Genomic DNA, 21,246 nt, shown 5'->3' on the forward strand with positions numbered 1-21,246 from the left:
GTGAGAGGAGACAGAAATGGAAACAGGGGAAAATAAATGAATTGGAAAAAAAAAAAAAGGATTATTCTAGGAGAGAAAGGGGATTAGCAAGGGCATCGGGCATAAACTTCGTAAATTGTCCTTTATTGACATTCGACAGTCTGTGATTGCCAAAATATCGATATTATATCAAGGATGGTTTATGATGGGCGCAGAATTGTCTGTCCCTTGAACGGTCTTTTGCTGGGTGGTCTTGGCAACAGTGTCTGGGTGTGTGATAAATTACATCAGAGATAGAAAAAAGGTTTGGGCGGCTAAAATCCCCTGGGACGAGGGGTCCGTCTGGCCAAGAAATTCCGATGGCGATTTTTTTCCCCCTCCCCTCGGCTCGGCCTACTTGCGGCCGATATTCTGCGAGGTAAGAAAAGGTGGGGTAATGATGTTCATGATGTTTTTGTTATATGTGGATCGAATTAAGCAGGATATAGCAGAGTAATAGAGGACCATTTTATGTAGGTATGTATGTATATGTAGAACGGCGGGGAGCGGCGGCTTCTCATATTTTTTTCTGTAGCTTCATGTAGAAAAGGTGGTAGTCGTCCAGGTCGTAGACAATTTTGTGCAGCGTGATATATTCGGAAAGTGATTCGTCGATGCGTAGTAGTTTCTTGAAGGATGGGTTCTCGGAGTTTTTGGTGAAGAAGGTCATCGAAAATTCTCTCGGTTGGAAAACGTTCAGGATATGCAGGAGAACGTCCAAGTTGTCTTGCTTACCCTGGGAGAGGTCGAAGACGGGTATGTTGCTTTCGAAGGAGGCGTAGGACCAGCCTTTTTCCGGGGTCACATGCAGGGTGTAGTAGTATTTTTCATCGAGAACCATGTTGGACGAGTAGCCGCACGGTGTGAACGCAAATGCATCGTGGTGAAATGATAAGTTGGAGTCTTGGGAGGAGTTCAAGTATATGTCGTCGAGCTTCGTCTTCTTAGTCATCTGGTAACCCAGGTTGTGGCCCTTGTCTTCGTTCAATTCTGCGGGGGCAGCGGTAGATGTGTCAGGGCCGCACACAAACTTGTCAGCACATTCTGGGTCCAGCTCGGTCATCAGCACTTCGAAGGTTTCGTCGTCGTCCTCGATGCAGTCCTTCTCCTCAGACGTGGCGCGGTCCGTCTCAGTGACGTACAGGTTCCAATGGTTGCTCTTGTCGTTTCTACCGACGGAATAACTTGTACCATTGTCGAAAAATCGGTTTAGATAGTCGACTTCATCAGTCCAGTTTTGATGGATAGCAGCCTGCTTACAAGGGAAAAGAAAACATCGTCTTGAATAGAACACCTTGAATGGCTTGTACTTGCCGCTCGCTGCTGTCTGGAAATCCCACGACAGCTCCTGCTCAATGATCTGGAAGAGCCTGGCAAGGCAGAACAACGTGGTTGTGGTGCCGCACGTCTTCAATGTCAGCTTATGATCGAAAACGAACAGCGACGACTCACTCAACAAGAAGGCGTCCAATTCCTTTGTCTTCTTCATGGACAGCACCTCGCACTTAACCAGCTTCAAAATTTCGATCCATCTGGCCATTACGATATCTCTCAGTGTCTTCTCGGTGGTAATAGCATCCTTGTGAGGGAAGAACCAGATTTCCAGCAGCTTCTCTGGCCCCTCAAACGCATCCGTTGAATCTAATGTGGCCGATAATTCGTGGTCAATATAGTTGTGGTTAGTCAGTTCTTTGATGGTAACGGTCATTGTATGGCGAGCTTATTTGCGTAAGATATACTATAAATGAAGACGTAAAAAAAAAAAGGCTACAATACACTAATTCATTAACGAAAAAAAAAAGAAAAAGCAAAAACCTGACGCAAGCACCGGCCTGTAACGAATACAATATATACACGTATTGATATGCAGAGCTGACTTAGTCAATTGACAAAGTTTATTCGATGCCTGCTTGAACATCGGAGAAGCGTTTTTGGAATTTTTTTCTGTTTGAGTGAAAAAAAAAAAGTGAAGACTTCCACGATTCTGTCATTGCGTACGTAAAGACAGGAGGAGGGAATGCGAGATAAACGGTCTATCAAGCACACACTAGGCGGATCGACTTAGTCAGTGTGACTCCTGATGCACTCTCAATAGCCTATCACCACTTTTACGTGCTGTTATCGATTGAACATGCTTTTAACCCTAGGAAGACCATGATACTAAAGCTCGGGTAACCCAAAGTATTTTGAAATTTTTTTTTTTTTCCTTCACTTTTCTTTCCTTCGAGTTTTTTCACTGCGAAATGAATGAACTATAAAAAAGCCTGGTGAAGAGAAACAGCTTGTTTTTGTTCAATACTACTCCAACGAGCAGGAAGCAGCATCAAGCGGGCCATTACATCCGTGCAACGGGCATGAAGGAGTACCTCCATGCTGTGGCACGCACACCTATATAACGTCAGGGATTGCAAAAGAAGCGGCGAGGCGGCCCACGCCAAGTGGAACTACACAGACTTTCTCGCCGCGATACTACGATCCCCAGAATAATCCTAATAAGCAATTACATATTCCCCCGCTGAACCTGTGCCGTCCACGGACGGCGCTGACGCTATATGATTCGGGGGAAGACGCTTTTTCACATCTTGCACCACAGTAGTAGCAGTCAATTAATATGGCGCAAAATAATCTTGTTGGATATTTTATTAGCCATTACCCTGCAATGAGGCGGTCTTTTTTCATTTCGAATCGGGTCTTTCACCCCGCCCCGGTTGCGTCGATCAGAAATTTATCATGGATGAGGATGGTGAAAGTAGTTAACCTTTACAGTCAAATTCCAATAACCATCCCCCTGCAAGGATTAGGCATTCGTTATTCGGTCAGTTGGTTCCGCAAATAAGCACGTTTACGACATTGCTACATACTTGTACAGCTATACTCTTCTTTTTCGGTCAGTACCATTCTACAGTCGTATCGTTTCGTATAGTGCCGTACTCAAAGATCAAGGATTAGAAACGCTATTTCTTACATATCTGCTATGTCTGCTGCTCCGGTCCAAGACAAAGACACTTTGTCTAATGCTGAACGCGCGAAGAATGTAAACGGTTTGCTTCAGGTGCTCATGGATATTAACACTCTGAACGGAGGTAGCTCCGACACCGCTGATAAGATAAGGATTCATGCCAAAAACTTCGAGGCTGCCTTGTTCGCCAAGAGTTCTTCAAAGAAAGAATACATGGACAGCATGAACGAAAAGGTCGCTGTCATGCGCAACACGTACAATTCCAGGAAAAACGCTGTTGCTGCTGCGGTTGTTAATAACAACCTCAGCACCGTGGAACACATGAACAAACTAAAGAATTCCGGCGGCAACGCCAACAACATGAACGTCAACATGAACCTAAACCCTCAGATGTTCTTGAATCAGCAGGCTCAGGCAAGACAACAAGTTGCACAACAGTTAAGAAATCAACAGCAGCAGCAGCAGCAACAACAGCAACAGCAGCAGCAGCAGCAACAACAACAACAACAACAACAACAACAACAACAACAACAACAGCAACAGCAACAACAGAGACGCCAGTTAACTCCGCAACAACAACAGCTAGTGAACCAGATGAAAGTGGCCCCTATTCCAAAGCAACTGCTGCAAAGAATTCCTAATATTCCACCAAATATCAACACTTGGCAGCAAGTCACTGCTCTAGCCCAGCAAAAGCTACTAACGCCTCAGGATATGGAGGCTGCGAAGGAAGTCTACAAAATTCACCAGCAATTATTGTTCAAGGCAAGACTACAACAACAACAACAACAACAACAACAACAACAAGCGCAGGCTCAAGCTAATAACAGCAACGGCAGCGGCCTCCCTCAAACCGGTAATATTAACAGCAATATGAATATTCCTCAACAACAGCAACAGCAGCAGCAGCAGCAACAAATGCTACCTTCTAACAACAACGCGAATGCAAATCCCCTACAACAGCAACAACAGCAACAACAGCAACAACCACAGAATACCGTACCAAACGTTCTCAATCAAATCAACCAGATTTTTTCTCCAGAAGAGCAGCGTAGCTTACTGCAGGAGGCCATCGAAACTTGCAAGAACTTCGAAAAGACTCAATTAGGCAATACCATGACGGAACCAGTAAAGCAAAGTTTTATCAGGAAATATATTAACCAAAAGGCCTTGAGAAAAATCCAGGCTCTAAGAGATGTCAAGAACAACAATAATGCCAACAATAACGGCTCCAATTTGCAAAGAGCTCAAAACATCCCCATGAACATCGTCCAACAGCAGCAACAACAACAGAATACCAATAATAATGACGTTATACCTTCTGCTGCTACGCCTAATACTGCCGCTTTCTCTCAACAGCAAAATGCAAGCTCTAAATTATATCAAATGCAACAACAGCAACAACAGCAACAAGCACAGGCTCAGGCGCAAGCACAAGCACAAGCACAAGCACAGGCTCAGGCTCAGGCACAAGCACAAGCACAGGCTCAGGCACAAGCACAAGCACAGGCTCAGGCACAAGCACAAGCTCAGGCTCAGGCACAAGCACAAGCTCAGCATCAAACTTCTCAACAACCACAGCAGGCCCAGGCCCAATCTCATCCCAATCCATTGCATGGATTGACACCAACTGCAAAGGATGTTGAGGTCATTAAACAATTGTCGTTGGATGCTTCCAAGACCAATCTAAGGCTTACAGATGTAACAAACTCTTTATCTAACGAAGAAAAGGAGAAAATAAAAATGAAACTAAAGCAAGGTCAAAAACTATTCGTTCAAGTAAGTAATTTTGCCCCACAAGTTTACATCATCACTAAGAATGAAAATTTCTTGAAAGAGGTTTTTCAATTGAGAATATTCGTGAAAGAAATCTTGGAAAAATGTGCTGATGGTATATTTGTCGTTAAATTAGACACAGTTGACAGACTAATCATTAAGTATCAAAAGTATTGGGAAAGTATGAGAATTCAAATTTTAAGGAGACAAGCGATCTTAAAACAACAACAGCAAATGGCCAACAACAACAACAATACAGGTACTGCTTCTTCCACTGGTAATAATAATAATATTGCTACTCAGCAAAATATGCAACAATCCCTACAGCAAATGCAACAGTTACAGCAATTGAAAATGCAACAGCAGCAGCAGCAGCAGCAACAACAACAACAACAACAACAGCAGCAACAGCAACAGCAGCAACAACAACAACAGCAGCAGCAGCAGCACATATATCCTTCCTCAACTAGTGGTCCAACAAATTATCCAACGATGACTAATGCCCCTAACAATAACAACAGCAATATTCCTTACATGAACCATAAGAATGCCTCCAGCATGGAGTTTTTGAACCCTATGGACAATACACCTAAGATTCCCGGATCTTCCACGGCGACTCCAACACTTAACAAGGCAATTAATAATAAGGTAAATAACAGATCGAAATCTAATACGATACCTGTTGCCAGCATTCCATCAACAAATAAGAAACTCTCAATATCAAATGCTGCTAGCCAACAACCAACTCCTAGATCTGCGTCGAATACCGCTAAATCAACCCCAAATACAAATCCTTCTCCTTTGAAAAGTCAAACCAAAAATGGCACACCAAACTTCAACAATGTGAAGACTCAATCTCCAATGGGTGCACAACCATCATATAATAGTAGCGTCATCGAAAATGCTTTCAAGAAGGAAGAGCTTTTATTGAAGGATTTGGAAATGAGGAAGTCTGAAATATCTTCTCGTTTCAAACATCGTCAAGAAATCTTCAAAGATTCCCCCGTAGATTTATTCATGAGTACAGTAGGTGATTGTTTAGGTATTAAAGATGAAGAGATGCTCACTTCTTGCACCATTCCCAAGACTGTGGTTGATCACATTAATGGTTCTGGTAAAAGGAAACCTACAAAAGCAGCTCAAAGAGCCCGCGATCAAGACTCTGTTGACGTTTCCATAAAGGATAACAAGTTGATCATGAAGAGTAAATTCAATAAGATGAATAGGTCGTATTCGATAGCGTTGTCTAACGTTGCTGTGATTTTCAAAGGTATTGGCGGCAACTTTAAGGATTTATCCACCTTGGTCCATTCATCATCGCCGTCTACTTCCTCTAATGCCGATACCGGTAATGCTAAAAAGAGGAAGGCTAGTGTATTAGAAATAAGTCCGCAAGATTCAATAGCATCGGTGTTATCGCCAGATTCAAGTATAATGAGTGACTCCAAAAAAATCAAGATTGATTCTCCTGATGACCCATTCATGGCAAAATCAGGTGCCACAAATAATGAAAAGCAGGAAGTTAAAAAGGTTGAGGCCCCATTTATGACTTCCACCGATGAACAATTCAACGTATGGGATTGGAATAATTGGACGAGTGCTACCTGAACTTCCATATTCCCCGTACACTTGAAGTTACCTATTTTGGTCTTCTGGCCATCGATGCCTTTCTTTTTTTCCTTTTTAAACTCCTTTCTAACTCCTTTTTCTTTAAAAGAAATTCTTTATTCCCTAAAAAATTTCCACCATCTTAATGTAACTTTTTTTTTATTTATATAAATATATATACATGATATCAATATAATATCACCTAATATAGCTTTTAATTTCGTTGTACCACTTTACTAGCAGTTTTGAACGCTTTCACTTCAATTGATGGGCTTCTTTTGGCCGGGTTAGTTCGTGCTGACAAATAGCCAAAATGACATGAATCAATTGTATATCTTCCGAAGTCAAATATTTCTGTGATCCCTAACTGGCAACAAGCAACCAGAAGCAAAGATCTGGACGCTGAGAAAGACACCAAATTTGCACCAACATGTCTCTTTCTTCGCCTTCCAAAGATCAATTGGATGGCTTGATCCAGGAAATTAATCAATGGGCTATCACTAATGGATTAGCTATGTATCCGCCTAAATTTGAAGCGAACCCATCAAAAGCTTCGGTGTCGCCGGTGACCGTCTACCCAACCCCAATTCCTAAGAAGTGTTTTGATGAGGCCGTTCAAATTCAGCCGATATTTAATGAATTATATGCGCGTATAACCCAAGATATGGCCCGTTCTGATTCATTATTGTTCAAAACTACTCAGGCATTGGCTTTGTCAGATCCAGAATTCACTGGCAAATTATGGTCCTTATACTTAGATACTTTAAACGTTGGCGAAAAAAACAAAAAGCAGAATTTAAAACTAGGTATATTTAGGTCTGATTATTTAATTGATAAGAAGAATGGTAATGATCAAATCAAACAGGTTGAATTCAATACAGTATCAGTTTCATTTGCAGGCCTCGCTGGGAAAGTTGATCGATTGCACACCTATTTAAATAAATCAAACAAATACGATTTTAAAGGGTCATACTATAATGAACAAGATATGGTCATTTCTGATTCAGGATTTTTGTTGTCTAAAGCATTGGCTATAGCCGTTGAATCCTATAAATCACAGCAAAATTTTCCCATTTCAAGTGACCCTATCGTAGCATTCATTGTGCAAAGAAATGAGAGAAATGTGTTTGATCAAAAAATCTTGGAATTAAATCTCTTAGAAAAGTTTAATATCAGATCCGCCAGGCTGACATTTGATGATGTTCACGAGAAGTTGTTCACTAACAATGAAACAGGCAGAGTTTTTATCAGGGATACTAAGCAAGAAATAGCGGTGGTTTATTACAGAACTGGTTATACAACTACTGATTACACTTCTGAAAAGGACTGGGAAGCAAGATTATTTCTGGAAAAAAGCATTGCTATCAAGGCCCCAGATTTGCTTACCCAATTATCTGGCTCCAAAAAGATTCAGCAACTGTTGACTGATGAGAACATAGTAAGTCAATATGCCCCTAATTTCGAAGAGAAAAATAGCTTGCTAAAGACGTTTGTTAAAATATATCCATTGGATAATACGGAACTGGGTAAGGAGGGCAAGAGGTTGGCCTTAAGTAACCCTTCAAAATACGTACTAAAACCGCAAAGAGAAGGCGGTGGTAACAATGTTTACAAAGAAAACATCCCTGATTTCCTGAGAAGTATCGAAGAGTGTCACTGGGATGCATATATTCTCATGGAGTTGATTGAGCCCGAATTTAATAAAGATAATATTATATTGCGTGATAACAAGCCTTATGAAGAGGCAATAATCAGCGAGTTAGGAATTTATGGCTGCATTTTATTTGATGACAGGCAAGTTTTAATGAACGAATTTAGTGGCTCATTATTAAGGTCCAAATTTAACACTTCGAATGAAGGTGGCGTGGCGGCAGGATTTGGATGCTTGGACAGTATTGTTCTTTATTAAAGAGATACAGAATATATACATATATACATATATATGCAGATATTTACTGATGGAAAAGAAAAAACCTGAACCTTGATTATGAATAAATAGAGAATCGCGTCTCCACGTAAGATCTTCTGCCCTGGCCCTTACTCTTCCTTCCTTTCTCCCCTTAATAGCGAGGAACACCATTTGGCTGCACCGACGGTATTACTAGAAATAGTGACTATGGTGAAGAAGGGTACGAGCTCCAATAAGCCTGCAGACATCCCAAAACATATAAAACTTGCGTAATGCTCATACTGGAAATCCTTAGCTTGTTTCTTAGTGAACCCCTTTAGTAGGAAGTACCTTTGCAAATACGTAAACGTTCTCCTTGGAGCCATTATTTGATTTGCCAGGATGGGTCCTATGATAGGAATTAACGAGAGCAATGTTAATGAAGTAAAATTAGACATTTTGAAAAGAAATCTGAAGAATAACCTGGGGATTTTAAAAACCCAGTGTCCCTTTACGGTGTTGAAGTTCCTCACTGCGTCGGGTTCATCAATTTTTCTATGTGGTCTTTGTGGTTTAGGCAATATCTTTGCCTCGTTGAGGAATTCGTCTTGATCTTGCAGCACTAAAGAAATATCGAATATTTGGTTCGTAATATGAGTCAAGACCAATGTTCTACAAACAAAAGCAGTCAGTACGTTTGTTTGTAGAATCCATTGAATATGAACCAATACTACACCAAGAGGACCCAGTAGTAGAATAGCCCAAGTCACTAATAGTGGCACAAGAGCGACGTAAAAAAGGCCAGCAATAGTAATAAATATTATAGCATAACAAAGAGCGAACAGAAAAATGTGCTTCCAATAAACAGGATTTGTCAATACCTCATAAAACCCCTAATTTCACCAGACAATTAAAAAATAATGAGTTAGTCAAAAACAAAGTTATCATTGCAAAGAAAGTAAATGTACTTACCAGAAATGGATAAATAAATGCGCCTGAGCTGAAAACTTCTTTGATAAAGTTTTTCTTCGCTAAATTGTATCTTCGCTTCATTGTTGATATTGTATCAGGGAACCAAATATCAAACTGCCTTCTTAAAATATTTAGCCAACGATTTATTTCACTTTTTCCTAAAGCAGTGTGCTCTATAAACGGCTTTCCTGGTTGGAGCCTTTTCTCTGCAAGAGCCGTAAAATTAACATCTGCGACATGAGGATACTGGCTGTGGCTTATAAGCTCGACTCTCTGCTTCATCCTTAATTTGTCTTTGCAGCAAACCAGGGGCCCTCAGGGATAGCTTTGCCCTTTTTTTTTTTGACGTCCCTTTACTTTTCTTCAGGGTGATTTACTTTATTAAGTTTTTGAAGCTCCGAGTCAAAAGCACCTTGATTTTCGTTTGTACCCTGATTGCCGAAAGTCTATGCAGCTATGAAAAAAGGAAGAACAGATATTATGATATTAGCAGATAGTATATATGTTTGTGATAAATAGTGAATAAATTGGTATAGAGAGCAGCGTTAGCTTCATGGCGGGTTTACCTGTGCTATAGATTGCTGAATTGGAGGCGCATAGGAGCCTCCAACGGGTTCATCAGGCTCCGCGGCGGGGGAGGGAGTTACAGCTGGTTGTTCGTGATCGTTTATCTCTTTTACTATCCAAAGCGAAGCGCCTACAACGTTTGTGCCAATGAACAATCCGCCCAAGATAGGGATGGACTCTAGTAAACCGCTCGATATCGAGAAGAGGAGCCACTTGGCAAAGCCCTTGTAGTAGACTTTTGAGAGTTTGCGCGAATCGAGGTGTAGTACGTCAACGAAATAAGGCTCGAAGTAGTAAAATCCCATCCCCGGGCTAAATGGCAGCATATTTATTGTGATGGGCCCCACGATCGGGATAAGCAACAGCAAAAGGAAGATAATGGCTATGGAGACATACCAAAAGAAAAAAATGAAAAAGTGTGGCAAAGAAACGAGATAAAATTGTGTTGAAAAAAGGCTACCCAATCTATGTGATCTTCTGTAAACAAAGGGCGTGAAACTTATCGTTTCACAGGCTTCACTTAAAATTGGTAATTTCTTTCTTGCGAATGTAACCCCATAGATACGCGTGAAAAGAACAAAATCAGTGCCCTTCACCATGGAGTTGCAAAGCGTTGTGGCAATGAGAACAGTTTGCACGTAAGCCAGGGGCAATGCGAAGAACCCGAGAAAGGGCAGATAGATGAACACCAACAGAGAACACGCAAGAATGGACGTAAACGCAACGATAAGCGCAAGGCTCAATAGATAATAACCAAATATTAGAAAGAAAAGGTGCATATAATCCATGCTGCCCACGGATTCGCTGATTCCCTTCAATCACAGTTAGTAAGACGGAAAATGATATACGGCTGTGTGTGTCGACATGTACATACTTTATATGGGTACCAAATAATCTGATGGGACGACTCCAGGTCATGCCAAAAGCCCTTCTTGATTAGCATTGCATTCTTGTACCATTGCACTATCGGGACCTTGTACGCTCTCCAAATTTTCGACTTCTTATGGTTCGATTGGTCCTGGATGGGTAGCAATCGTGGCTCCTCTCCTTCTGCTAGCGGAGTCGAGGCATACGGATGTCTGTGGTAGTACCAGTCAGGTTGTGCTCTTGTCGACATGATTGCTTGGAGTTCTTGGAACTTTTAGAACATATAAAAGTGCATTCAGAAGTAATAACAGTAATCTAATTATAATATTATTATATGGTAAATATTTTTTGTTTTTGTGGCGCGACGCGATCTGCCGAAATTCAACGGAAAATCCGCCGGAACAATTTTTTGGCCCAGCTATTGTTATAGGTGGGGCAGGGGCAAAAGTTGATATTGTCATCGCGAAGGTGCAAGAACATGATTTGTTTAATGATGCATCCGAGGAAGCGTGAAAGTCATTCATTTATCAAATTAGCAAAGCGCTACTTATTACCATATCCACTGAGAACAACACAGCCCTTGCTCCGACTCCTCTTTCTAGTGCGAGTAATCAATAAGTGAAGGAGAAACGAAGTTGGAAAAAAAAAACAAGAAAAAGAAACAAGATCAAAAGAAACGATACAAGCTGGCTTGTAAAATAATAACATCATAAACGATAAACAAGGGGCCGTATTTGTTCTTGCTAAGTTTGTATTTTTCGTGTCTTTCAGCCACCTCATCACATCCATATCCATTTTCATTCCTTATCAGGGACAGAACAGAATAGAAAAGTATCAACAACAATAAAAGCTATCAACATATTTTTCTTTGTCTTTTTTGATAACTTTTCACGCTCTGTAATTCACGATTGACAAGTATAGTAACCGACCGTATTTTTCTATAAGGCATTCTATTGTCGCGGCTTCTATCCTGCCTTCCAAATTTCATCGTAAAGTATAATAAACAAGGGCCATGATGACATACCCAGTAAGCACAGCCACTTCCGCCGACATGTCCTATTCTAAAGATACCCCGCTGGTGGCCCTATCCAAGCCTCCATGCTTCTATCAACACAATCCATCTTCCGTCGATTCATTCTCGTCAACGTTAAGTGACGATGACTGCTCAGACCTCGTCACTGTGCCTAACGAATCGCCGCATGCATTTTCGTATAACCCCATATCCCCAAACTCGCTGGGAGTAAGGCTGACTATATTAAGAAGGTCTCTGGAGATAATGGTGAGCAGTCCCGACATTTTACACGAGTTGAAGAAGAAGTCTCCTATAATAGCATACCCCACCTCCCTCAGGCATACACGAAACCTAACCGAGACCGCCAAGCTACCGGCATCTCGAGAACCATCTAAATGGCACTCTGTTGTCTCACCAGTGTCCAATACTCAATCTCCTGCTAAGAGACCCATGGTGCACAGAACCACTTCATTGATGGTACTACCGGATAATGATGCCACGGGCAAACTTAATCCGGCTAAATCCGAATTAGAAAATCTGCTGTTCCTATTAAATCTAGCATTAGAAAACAATTCATTCGAAAGAGCTTCCGATTTACACATGTTGTCGTTGTTAAACATCAAGAAATTAAATTTCGATTCAAATATTCAAAAATCAGAGACTTTAAAAAAGGCTTTATTGAATAGTTTGGCTGAACCATTTTTCGAAAACTATAAGAGATTACCTCGAAAAGGTTCTGGTGCAAATTCGCAATATAGCCAACACGAGGAGAGACACGAGGATATAGTCTCCTTAGCAGACATTAAACCACAACAGGACTATAGCCGAATACTTCATCCTTTCACATCTGCGAAGAATTCTGGCCCCGAGGCCATTTTCACATGTTCTCAAAAATACCCTTGGAACTTCAGAGCTGTCAACGATTTGGCGTGTTTAACGTTCGGTATATCGAAAAATGTCATCAAGGCGCTTACTTTACTAGACCTTATTCATACGGATAGTAGGAAGTTTGTTCTAGAAAAAATCATGAATGCTGAAGATGATAACCAGGAAATTGTATTTACCGGCGAAACTATACCTATTGTGCAGCCAAACTCGGCAAGTGATAACAACTCACCAAATTTGATTTGGGCTTCGTTATGGGCCAAGAGGAAAAATGGTCTATTAGTCTGCGTATTTGAAAAGACACCTTGCGACTACATCGATGTCATGTTGAACCTGACGAATTATTCAGTGGAGAGTATTATTGATACAGCGAATTTCTTGGAAAATTTTAGCAAAAAGCAGCGACAAGAGCCAACTTCACCGATGACGACAAAGAAAACGGTGAAATTTGCTAATGAAATTCATGAAATCAGATCAATAAGTCACTCACTAAGTAATCTGATTGATCAAGTACGTTTAGGAAAAGTATTTTCTGCAGACGATGACCTGCTACCTTTACCTATCAGGGTAGCAAACCACGTCAATAAAGAAAGATATTTTACATTGAATTATTTATCTGAAAACATACCATGCGCGGTCACAACTTCTATCTTAGAAAACGAAATCAAATTGAAAATTCATAGTCTACCGTATCAGGCCGGTTTATTTGTTGTTGATAGCCATACTTTAAATCTTTTGAGTTTCAATAAATCTGTTGCGAAGAATATGTTTGGCCTACGACTTCATGAACTGGTCGGTAGACCCATTACTAAACTAGTACCTTCTTTCGCAAATATGATATCCTACCTTAATAAAGCTTATCCTCTGTTAAATATTACTTTAGCAGAGAATAAAGGGTTAGTTTTAACAGAACATTTTTTCAGAAAAGTTGAAGCTGAAATGCACCACGATGATGACTCGTTTTATACCTCTATTGGTTTAGATGGCTGCCATAAAGACGGAAACCTGATAAAAGTAGATATTCAGTTACGCGTATTGAATACAAATGTTATGTTACTCTGGATAACACATTCGAGAGACGTAGTCATCGAGAACTACACTACCGTTCCTTCACAGCTGCCGATGTTGAAAGAAAATGAAATTGACTTTGTTGGTAGTAGAGCTAGTTCAAGTGCATCTTCCAAGAAGTCATCAGAAATAATACCTGTGGATACTCTGAAGGCAATGGCCGATCTATCGATTGGCTCTACAGAAACAATTTCTAATTCCGACGAGGAAGTAGACTTAAGGCAAATGAATAAAAAACTGCGAAGAATGTCTGATGATACAGTGGGAAATACCCAATTGAATGAAAGCAACGATAACGATGATGATATGACAATGGTTGATGACCCTGAATTGAAACATAAAATTCAACTAACGAAAATGTATACGCAGAACAAATCAAAATTTGTAAAAGAAAACAATTTCAAAGTTGATGAGAAATTGATAATGAGTATAATTGAACCGATAAATGAAGAAGAAATCAAGAAGGAAACAAATGTGTTGGATAAAAAACATCCTGGCTTGAAGGCAACATACCTGATTACTCCAGAAATCAATATTGGCTCGCAAAAGCGCATAAAGAGATTTTCAGATTTCACCATTTTACAAGTTATGGGTGAAGGTGCATATGGTAAAGTCAATTTATGTATTCATAACAAGATGCATTATATTGTGGTCATTAAAATGATCTTCAAGGAGAGGATCTTAGTGGACACATGGGTGAGAGACAGAAAATTGGGTACTATACCTTCTGAGATTCAAATCATGGCTACTCTGAACAAAAATTCACAAAAGAATATCCTGAAGTTGTTAGATTTTTTCGAAGATGATGATTACTATTATATTGAAACCCCAGTCCATGGAGAGACTGGCAGTATTGATTTATTCGATGTTATTGAATTCAAGAAAGATATGGTGGAACATGAGGCCAAACTAGTGTTTAAACAGGTCGTTGCTAGTATAAAGCACCTACATAATCAAGGAATTGTTCACAGGGACATTAAAGACGAAAATGTTATCGTGGATTCCCATGGTTTTGTAAAATTAATTGATTTTGGGTCGGCTGCCTATGTCAAGAGCGGGCCGTTTGACGTCTTTGTAGGAACAATGGACTACGCTGCACCAGAAGTCCTCGGTGGTTCATCATATAAAGGTAAACCCCAGGACATTTGGGCCCTTGGGGTCCTACTTTATACTATCATATACAAGGAAAATCCCTATTACAACATTGATGAAATCTTAGAAGGAGAATTAAGATTCGATAAAGCGGAAAAGGTGAGTGAAGGATGCATCGGTTTGATCAAAAGGATTTTAACAAGAGAAGTTGATAAGAGGCCTACTATTGACGAGATATATGAAGACAAATGGCTTAGGATTTAAGCATATCATATTTTTGGTCTCCTTAATAAAGGAGGGATACTAGCCTTATTCATTTTCATTCCACGATTTTTCTTTCAATTGATATTACCATTTCTTTGTTAGCTATATATTTTTTTGCATTTTAATAAGGGATTGAAAGTTTCATTTATTCTTACTATTCTTCTGTATACTATTCTATTATAGTGATATCGATGTACAAAGATACATGATGCCAGTAAGCAACGTATTTCGTAGGGGAAAGTATACGATTTTCGTTATATTTTCTTCATTTATTTCATCATTTTTGCTTGGGGATTATCATTGCGCTAAGCCGCTTATCGCCGTCGGAGTAAAATCAAGGACCAGAGGAAAGTCATCGCAAAGACTTTTTATTGTAGAACAGACAAATAACGTTCAAGTAGGCAGAGGGAGACACAATTATTGTGATAATCGGTAAGATTTATACAATAAGGTGCCGATGAAGAATGGCTGCAAGTGAGATAATGAACAATGCCTCCGTGTATTCCCTCGACTCTTCTTTAAGGGACCTACTTAATGATGACTTATTTAATAATCGCGACGAATCGACAAAGTCGAGAAATGATGAAAGAAATGAAGTATTTCAAGAATGCTTGAATTTATTTATTAAAAGAGAAATTAAAAGTTGTCTAGAAAGAATGTCTGAGGCTGGATTCATCGATCTTACTGTTTTCAAGTCCAATTCTATGATATTGGATTTATTTATCAGTGCCTGTGACATTGTGCCCAATTTCAATGAGCTAGATTTAACATTAAAGGCTGAGGTTTTGAATATATTCACATTAGATGACCCTCGATGTATTGAGATACAAGAAATTATTCTCAAAGACCTCAATAAACTCTTGGTCATCAATAAATTTTTCCGAAGCTGTGTCAAAGTTATTCAGTTCAATGAGGCTGAACACGTGAAGCGTGAAGAAAATATATTGGACCTTGAGTCTATAATCATCAACTTTATTTTCTTATACACTACCAGAATGAGGACGACTGTGGACGTTTTTGGTTTACAAGAGTTAATTGAAATATTTATTTTTCAGGTGAAAGTAAAGCTAGAACGCAAAAAGCTCTCTACAAGTTTGTACTGGGCACTTTGCAAAACATTACCAAATTTATCTTCAACTTTAAATGGCGTTTATTCATCTAAGGATGTTTCCATAGAGAGCGCTATTCTTCACTCGATAGGAAATAGAATGCAGAATGATAAGGCGAAGTGGAAGGGCAGATCAAAGGGCGTGAAGCCCAAAATACACCATTTTCAAGAGCCCTTGTTACACAATGACAGTGAAGAACAGCCTAAGACCGAAAATGTGCTCAAAAAACGCAACTCTATTGATGACATAGTTGACCGTGGTGGAACGATACCCCATGAACCCAAAAATGACATCGGTGTCCTAGCTGGGTCCTTTTGGACCGCTCTAAAGCATCATTTCACTAAAAATTTGCTGAACAAGAATGGGCTTCTGCTTGGCTGTTTACTGTTACTATTATGCCTCAAGAAATATAAGCCACTGATGGCAATTTTCAAACACGTCCCAACTGCCTTTCGGTCCGTATCCCCCCATATCGTTAGCTTGCTAAAACTTCTAGCAAGTATATGAAAGTATTTGAACGATTTGATGTAACCCTATCTACAAATTTTAATGATATATAAGGTGGTTTTTTGTATCTTTCTTTTCATTGGCTCTTCTTTTTAATAGACATTGATTACTTCCTCTTGTGTCTTTGTGCTGTAATTCCATCTGTAAGCGTGTCTAACCAGTGCGAGTATACTTTTTCCATGTCTTCTTCATCCTTCAGTTGATGAAATTTGGATGATTTAATTAGCTTCAGATTGCGAGCATTACATACATCATTCGCTAAACAGAGGTCACATCTCTTACCCCTCGCCATGCAGATTAATTGACCAAAACCGACTAAAACAGTATTTATTTCATACCACAGTGAATGAGGCAGCCAAGTCTGTAGTTCTCTTCTAGTATGTTCGGCGGTTTTGCAATTGATAGGGTCTACCCAATTCCACATTTTACATAGTCTATGAACGTGCACATCGACGCATATACCAGCAATCAACCCCCAGCCTTTTTGCAGCGTTAAATAGCCCATCTTAGGTCCAACTCCAGGCAACGATAGAACTCCTTCGATATCGTACGGTATATCAGAATTAAAGTTGTCTACCAGTAATTGGGCTGTTCTCTTGATAAAATTGGCCTTCCTAGTATAAAAACTAACGCATCGAATTAAATCTACTAGGGTAGACTCGTTGATTTTGAGCAACCCATCTAGAGTAATGCCTTCAGGAATCTTCAAGGTGTCTAGGCAGTATTCTGTGATATTTAATGCGGCTTGCGCCATCCGTTCGTCCCTAGTTTGAGCAGAAAGCATAGTGCCAATAAGAAATTGAAGCCTGAAGTTCTTTGGATCAACTTTTTCGCTGGGTATGCCGCATTTATTAGAGACCAAAACAGGTATCATGCTGCACCCCATGGCATCTACCGGCGTGTTGACTTTCGATCTCATTAATCTTACTCGATTATATATGGGTAAGAAATTTTTGGGAATTTCCACTCGAGAATCATTAACCATTTCCTCTTTAGTAATTGCCTGTCCCCAAGTCTTTGGATTATCACAGGTCCTCGATTCGATCCATTCAAAATATTCTATCGGCTTCAGCGCCTTGATCCAGTCGATGTTTACCTCATGATTACTCAAATCTCCAATAATTTTGGTGTCCTGTAGTGACTCAACAGTTTTATCGTTTTCCTTTTTAAAGTACTTGGACCGGACTTCTACCTCTTCGATGTCAACTGGAATGTACTTTCTCTTTCTATGCCCGCTTATCTCTCTCATTATATACTATGAAAAACGTACTGCATATACATATTTTGTCAAATCTCAATAAGGAGCAGGTTTCAAATGGTCTTTAACATGGTCAAATTTCTCTTCTGCTATCCGTATATTTCTAAATCGAAATAGCTGCTTCACCATCTATTTTGAATTTCTCGGCGACAAAATTATTCAATCTAATCATAACTCTGTTACTTATTTCTACTAGTCAAAAACAAAAGGGACATATATAATTTAAGCGAGGAAACGAGTAAGAAAGAATAGTGGGTAACAGGACCACTGCTCACGTGAACCACAATGTTTACTCGAAGGTTTATTCCAGTAGTTCAATCTACTAAGCAGAATATCGGCAAATATGTGCGAAAGGATGCTAGGTTCACCTTATTGACATACAATATGCTCTCACCGTCATATATGTGGCCACAGGTCTATACCTATGTTGCAGAGCGGTATAAAAGTTGGAGTTACAGGCACAAATTGCTAGAGAAGGAGCTTCTGAACTCATTTAAGGCGGATATTATGTGTCTGCAAGAAATGACAAGAAGAGATTACGAAGACTATTGGCATGATTCCATTGGAGTTAATATCAACTATGGGTCCAAGTTCATCTCTAAGACTCCCCCCAAATATTGGAAAAAGCCGCTTGAGGATATGGACGGAGTATCTATTTTTTATAATCTTGACAAGTTTGACTTTATTTCATCTTCAGGCATTTATTTAAATCAACTACTAAATGTTTTCAATGAACGAGAATTGAAATATTTGTACAATAAAAGGGTGATATTAACTGATGGCGCCTCAAATGTTGTTGGTGAAGACAGTCTATTGGATGTTTTAAAGGGTAAGAATCAGGTATGTTTATTCGTATCCCTGAAACATAAAGAAACAGACACTATCTTTGTCGTTTTGAATACTCATTTGTATTGGAAATATGATGAAGTAAAGTTGACACAATGCATGATCATAATGAGGGAATTATCAAAAATTATTGAGCAACTTCTTCCAGGGGATGCAAAGGGTCGAGGGAAAGTGAAAATTTTATTCACCGGAGATCTTAACTCTACGAGAGATTCACTAGTTGTTAATTTCTTGCAGGGCCAGATAGTTAATCATGGAGATCTTAATCTTATCAACCCGATGAGGCCGTACCTGGACCGTTGTGTTTATGATGACATACCAAAGGATTATTTCGTGCATACATGCTATTCAGGAAAATTAAAGGGTATTTTTGATTATGTGTGGTACCACGATTCGGACTTCTTATTAACCAAGATTTTAACTGGAAATGAAGTATCGGATGAGTTGCTGGCATCAAACCAGTTAGGCTTACCGAATGAAAACCATCCTAGCGATCATATTCCCCTACTAACAGAATTCAAAATATTATAAGGTTTCTTTTTGTCGATTTCCCTTTTCCATCACTTGTTTTATACCTTGTTACCATATTTTTATTCTCTTCAATATTCTTTGAGTGATGTTCCGAACGTAGCCTTTTGTCAGGTCATGAATATATTTATAGAAATCTCTAATACGCATGATTTTTTATTTTATGTTTGATTTTAGGACTATGTAAAAAATGCCAGCATATATATAGGAAGATACAAAAAAAGAAGCAAGTAATAATAATATACAGTCTATTTTAAGAAAACTCTTATTGTGTGAAAGCCGATGAAAGTTATTTCTTCACCTTTTCAGCTTGAGCCTTCTTGAATGCTATCGATCTCTTCGTCACTCTGCCTGTAGCCGATCTTTGTTTTCTTTTCTTCAAATGAGTAGAACCTTCACCTTTCTTTGCTCTCAAACCTTCGATAGTTATTTCTTGGCCCAAAGTGGCTCTATCGGCCTTACCTAAAACTTTCTTCGCCCTACCAGCTTTGGTTCTTTGTGAGTCCGTCAAACTACTTCTATCCGAGCCGGTTCCTGCAGTGGTACCCTTCTTCATATTTTTGCACCTGGAGACACGCAATTTTCTTGCCTTTTTGGCTGGCTTCTTAGATTCTTCGTCTTCTTGTTTTTGAGACTTCATAGGTTTTTCGTTCAATAAAAGAGCCTTGTTGACACTTTCCAAATCTTTGAATTGAACATAAGCGAATCCTTTGCCCATATTTGTTTTTGAGTCCCTAACAATACGAACGTATTCAATACCACCGCATGATTCAAAATGTTTCCAAAGACTTTCTTCAATCTCTTCAAAATCTAAGTTACCCACGAAGATAGAGCGCTTCTTGTCGTGTGGAGCTGGATGAGCAACTGCATCAACTCTCAAATGATGATTTTGGAAAACGGTAGCGTTCAAGTTCGAGCAAATCTGTCTTACCGCGGACCTGTTCTTATAGACGACGTAAGCGTTCACGGTATCCCTTGATTTGTGGAACTTTTGTTGAACAAACGCAACCTTTCTGGGGAGAGCCTCATCAAAGGAAATGGATCTGAATCTTATGCTTTCAATGGCAAATGCATTAGAATTATCCTTCTTGGCATCTTCTTTTTCTTCATCATTGTCAGATTCTTCGGTTTTTGTCACTGGGTTTGTACCAAAAAGCTTTTTAAATTCTTTATAGACCTTTTTAGACGTAATTACAGTACTCAATATGTTACCAATGAAAACGGTTCTTTCCGCCTTTTCTAATTCATCTTCCTTAAAATCCACTTTTTTTGCTGCCGATGTGGTAGATGATGAGGGTCCATCAGCCTTTCTTGTTGCTTCTGACTTACCGTCATCCCCCTCGGGCCCTTCTTTCAATAGTTTGGCGTAATAGTGGGCCTCTAAATTTTCATTTTCGTCATCCCTTTTAACTTTTTTGGCCTTTTTTAATTTTGGAAGTGCAACCTCTTCAGTTTTTTCCCTTACGATATCAGCCTCCTTTGCTTCTTGTTTCTCTTGTTCAACTTCAGTTGCTCTTTCCCTTTTCTTTGAGTCAGGAAGAACGGTACGGGTTTTACTCTTAACTTCCAATTTATTGATAGGACCACAGGATGAACTGAATAGTTTATCTACGGCAGATTCAATTTTTTTCTCGTCAACTTTACCGAAAAGATTGTCAATTGCAGAAGACATGTTTCACTTTCAATTTCGCTATTGTTATGACCTGACAGATGTTACTTAAACCGCTTTATCAAAGAGAGGTCTTGAGCCATTCATATATAAACATGACAGCTATAGTTTAAAGACTGAGAAAGAAAAACTGCGATGAGCTTGAAAAAATTTCGAAATTTCGTTTCAAATGACCAATATACCGATTTTAGGAGGATCTTCAAATATATCGCAAGCGTTTACTTTAGCACTTCAATGAGACTGAATACCACAATTGAAAGGAAAGTTCGCATATTCTGTAAAAGTGTACGTGATACATAACGGGAAAAACTAGGCAAGATGACGGAAACCGATTTGAAAACAATCCATGTAAA

The 21,246-nt window shown here is 39.4% G+C and overlaps 10 protein-coding genes across 10 annotated transcripts; 5 read left to right on the forward strand and 5 right to left on the reverse strand.

The window, feature by feature from the left end:
• Nucleotides 1-535: 535 nt before the first annotated feature.
• SPE2 (adenosylmethionine decarboxylase SPE2) lies at nt 536-1,726 on the reverse strand (the record flags this gene model as incomplete). Its single annotated transcript, XM_056231128.1, has 1 exon — nt 536-1,726. One exon carries the CDS (start codon nt 1,724-1,726, stop codon nt 536-538), a length of 1,191 nt encoding a protein of 396 aa, XP_056084978.1.
• Nucleotides 1,727-2,992: 1,266 nt separating this feature from the next.
• GAL11 (Gal11p) lies at nt 2,993-6,361 on the forward strand (the record flags this gene model as incomplete). Its single annotated transcript, XM_056231129.1, has 1 exon — nt 2,993-6,361. The coding sequence occupies one exon, from the start codon at nt 2,993-2,995 to the stop codon at nt 6,359-6,361; it is 3,369 nt and encodes a 1,122-aa protein (XP_056084979.1).
• Nucleotides 6,362-6,791: 430 nt separating this feature from the next.
• On the forward strand, nt 6,792-8,270 carry GSH2 (glutathione synthase; the record flags this gene model as incomplete). The annotated part of the gene is made up of 1 exon (XM_056231130.1): nt 6,792-8,270. The coding sequence occupies one exon, from the start codon at nt 6,792-6,794 to the stop codon at nt 8,268-8,270; it is 1,479 nt and encodes a 492-aa protein (XP_056084980.1).
• Nucleotides 8,271-8,398: 128 nt separating this feature from the next.
• RRT8 (Rrt8p) lies at nt 8,399-9,503 on the reverse strand (the record flags this gene model as incomplete). The annotated part of the gene is made up of 2 exons (XM_056231131.1): nt 8,399-9,142; nt 9,222-9,503. 2 exons carry the CDS (start codon nt 9,501-9,503, stop codon nt 8,399-8,401), a joined length of 1,026 nt encoding a protein of 341 aa, XP_056084981.1.
• Nucleotides 9,504-9,772: 269 nt separating this feature from the next.
• LDS2 (Lds2p) lies at nt 9,773-10,905 on the reverse strand (the record flags this gene model as incomplete). Its single annotated transcript, XM_056231132.1, has 2 exons — nt 9,773-10,600; nt 10,663-10,905. The coding sequence occupies 2 exons, from the start codon at nt 10,903-10,905 to the stop codon at nt 9,773-9,775; spliced, it is 1,071 nt and encodes a 356-aa protein (XP_056084982.1).
• Nucleotides 10,906-11,670: 765 nt separating this feature from the next.
• Nucleotides 11,671-14,976, forward strand: PSK2 (serine/threonine protein kinase PSK2; the record flags this gene model as incomplete). The annotated part of the gene is made up of 1 exon (XM_056231133.1): nt 11,671-14,976. One exon carries the CDS (start codon nt 11,671-11,673, stop codon nt 14,974-14,976), a length of 3,306 nt encoding a protein of 1,101 aa, XP_056084983.1.
• Nucleotides 14,977-15,440: 464 nt separating this feature from the next.
• On the forward strand, nt 15,441-16,592 carry PEX15 (Pex15p; the record flags this gene model as incomplete). The annotated part of the gene is made up of 1 exon (XM_056231134.1): nt 15,441-16,592. One exon carries the CDS (start codon nt 15,441-15,443, stop codon nt 16,590-16,592), a length of 1,152 nt encoding a protein of 383 aa, XP_056084984.1.
• Nucleotides 16,593-16,698: 106 nt separating this feature from the next.
• On the reverse strand, nt 16,699-17,841 carry NTG2 (bifunctional N-glycosylase/AP lyase NTG2; the record flags this gene model as incomplete). The annotated part of the gene is made up of 1 exon (XM_056231135.1): nt 16,699-17,841. The coding sequence occupies one exon, from the start codon at nt 17,839-17,841 to the stop codon at nt 16,699-16,701; it is 1,143 nt and encodes a 380-aa protein (XP_056084985.1).
• Nucleotides 17,842-18,135: 294 nt separating this feature from the next.
• Nucleotides 18,136-19,227, forward strand: NGL1 (RNA exonuclease; the record flags this gene model as incomplete). The annotated part of the gene is made up of 1 exon (XM_056231137.1): nt 18,136-19,227. The coding sequence occupies one exon, from the start codon at nt 18,136-18,138 to the stop codon at nt 19,225-19,227; it is 1,092 nt and encodes a 363-aa protein (XP_056084986.1).
• Nucleotides 19,228-19,513: 286 nt separating this feature from the next.
• On the reverse strand, nt 19,514-20,896 carry NOP12 (rRNA-processing protein NOP12; the record flags this gene model as incomplete). The annotated part of the gene is made up of 1 exon (XM_056231138.1): nt 19,514-20,896. One exon carries the CDS (start codon nt 20,894-20,896, stop codon nt 19,514-19,516), a length of 1,383 nt encoding a protein of 460 aa, XP_056084987.1.
• Nucleotides 20,897-21,246: the final 350 nt, after the last annotated feature.

Source organism: Saccharomyces kudriavzevii (assembly GCF_947243775.1).
Source record: "Saccharomyces kudriavzevii IFO 1802 strain IFO1802 genome assembly, chromosome: 15".
In the NCBI taxonomy this organism is placed as follows: domain Eukaryota; kingdom Fungi; phylum Ascomycota; class Saccharomycetes; order Saccharomycetales; family Saccharomycetaceae; genus Saccharomyces; species Saccharomyces kudriavzevii.